Here is a 2,402-nt window from a genome sequence, read left to right on the forward strand (position 1 = left end):
CTCTCTCTCTCTCTCTCTCTCTCTCTCTCTCTCTCTGTGGGTCTCTGTCTTTATTTGTCTGGATATGAGTCTATGTGTCTGAGGGTGGGTCTCTTTATGTGTATGTGTCTGGAGGTGGGTCTGTGTGTGTGTGTGTGTGTGTGTGTGTGTGTGTGTGTATGTGTGTAGGTCTCTGTTTCTGTGTCTGGCATCTTTGGTATCTTAGAGTCTATAGAATATGTATTCAGGCACTTACAGCTTTTAAGGTCTTTTAAATTTGGTGTATTTCTAATAGGTCTGCCTTTATGTTACTTGGTCTTTTTCCCTTGAAGCTTTTAATATCCTTTATTCTGTATGTTTAACTTTTTAATATGTGATAGAGGTCTTTTTTTTTACAGTCTATTTAGTGTCCTATATGCTTCTTGTACTTGATAGGTTGTTAATAAATTTTTCTATAGGATTTGATTTTAAAAAAAATATATATATTTTCTGTGTCATTGACCTTCCTCTATTCCTATTACCCTTAGATGTAGTGTTTTCACAGTGTCCCAGATTTCAGGATAGTATGCCAGAATCATTTTAGATTTAACATTTTCTTTGACCAAAGTATTCATTTCTTCCACCATGTCCTGAATACCTGAGATTCTGTCTTCCATCTTTTATTCTGTTGGTGAGGCTTTCCTCTATTGTCTCCGTTTTGAGTTCCTAAATTTTTCACTTCCAGATTTCCCTCAGTTTGATTTCTTTATTGATTCTATTGCATAGGGGGATTTTGTGCCTGATGTTAGAGCAGAGAGGGGGCAAATGTTCACCCTAGTGTTTGTACCACATTCCTCCTGAGCTAACCTGGTGCAGCTTTTGAAGCTCTTGGCTCTAGTTTGACTAAACTCAGATGTTGGGTATTGGTTCTAATGCTTTGTCTTAATCTGTTGCTCAAAAGCTGCTTCCAAACACTGAGGGTCCACTTCCCTCAGCTGGCTTCAGTTGGTAATAATGAATTGCTGTACAACCAATGGCTGGGCAGGGAGATGGAGGCAGGATGTTTAAATTGCATTGTCAAGGGACAGAAGGGGAAAGGAAAAGGAGAATCAGCATGAGCATGGAGAACAGACTTAAAGACCTACCAACATGTAAGATTCTGGGAAAGTGGCCCTGGGTGGGGTGTGGGGGGGCATTCCCCTGATTGGATCTGGTGTAGCAGAGATGAAGTATAGATTTTAAGCTCTCTTACTCCTGCTTCTCCACCTTGCCTCTTACCCACTTCCCCTCTCCCCATTCCCTTCCCTCCTCTCTCCACATGGTCATGGCATCCACTACTTCTCTACTCTCTCCTTCTCTCTGCCTTTTTCTGCCTCTACTACCCTCTTAACTCCCCTCCCCATGCCCTAAATAAACTCTATTCTATACTAAGAAGAAGAAGAAGAAGAAGAAGAAGAAGAAGAAGAAGAAGAAGAAGAAGAAGAAGAAGAAGAAGAAGAAGAAGAAGAAGAAGAAGAAATAATAAATATTTTAAGATGTTAAGTCAGGAATATTGGAGGGGAGTGTGTGCTAAGTGGGGATGTTTAGAAGTTGCCAGCCATTGAGTTAATCAAAGCATATCAAAATTAACGTGTGTGTGTGTGTGTGTGTGTGTGTGTGTGTGTGTATCCTTCATTAGTGAATCCAGAGCACTTGGGCAGGTACAGCGTGCATGCAACCAGCTGACAGTCAAAGCGATTTAACTAATTCACCACTATACCCAGATAGTCATAGAATCACAACCCAGAACAATTCTAGCCCCATTCTAACATTTCCTAAAGCTCTATATCTAGTAAATCTCATGATTCTCTTGGAACCTATTTCAGGAACAACAAAGACCATGAAGACAGAGGATGATGAGATGGAAGACAAAGTTTCTAAAGAGGAAATAGTGTCTGAGGACAAAGACTTTGGTCAGTTTTTGTATATTTTTTTAACTTTATGATGGCAGGGTTGGTTTCTAAGAACCATTATTCAGTTGAACAGTTTACCTTCAATATACCACTGTTATCAGTCATTCAAAGTCAATAGAACTAGAGTTATGGCCAAAGTCAGGCCCAAAACCACATTGACTTGGGACTTCAAGAATACAGTATTTAGAAATGCCTAGTCAAAAGTTAACCTAGAGGTCTAAAGAAAGATCTAAGTAGTTAAGAGTATTTGCTGCTCTTACATAAGGACCTGGTTCAATTCCTAATACCTATATGGCTGAGAGAAAGAGAGAAGGGTAGACAGAGAAGGAGATGGGTGGGCAGTGAAAATATTAACATTGAAGTTAAGAGAAAAATTGTTTTGAGCATGTGTTGTCTTTGTTTCTTTTCCATTCTAACTGACTTAGATGATGGAATAGACTACAGAATGGTAATGAAGGAAAAATTTTTTATTATATGGGATAGGACCTCTTT

The 2,402-nt window shown here is 39.2% G+C and overlaps 1 protein-coding gene across 1 annotated transcript in view; it reads left to right on the forward strand.

The window, feature by feature from the left end:
• Positions 1-1,837: 1,837 nt before the first annotated feature.
• Nlrp14 (NLR family pyrin domain containing 14) overlaps positions 1,838-2,402 on the forward strand; it is a gene marked incomplete at its 3' end in the record, with an annotated part of 15,521 nt that continues 14,956 nt past the window's right edge. The window contains 2 exon segments of the mRNA XM_031384925.1: positions 1,838-1,910; positions 2,336-2,400. Of these exon segments, the coding sequence (XP_031240785.1) occupies positions 1,838-1,910; positions 2,336-2,400 (138 nt within the window).

Source organism: Mastomys coucha, unplaced genomic scaffold (assembly GCF_008632895.1).
Source record: "Mastomys coucha isolate ucsf_1 unplaced genomic scaffold, UCSF_Mcou_1 pScaffold21, whole genome shotgun sequence".
Classification (NCBI taxonomy): Eukaryota; Metazoa; Chordata; class Mammalia; order Rodentia; family Muridae; genus Mastomys; species Mastomys coucha.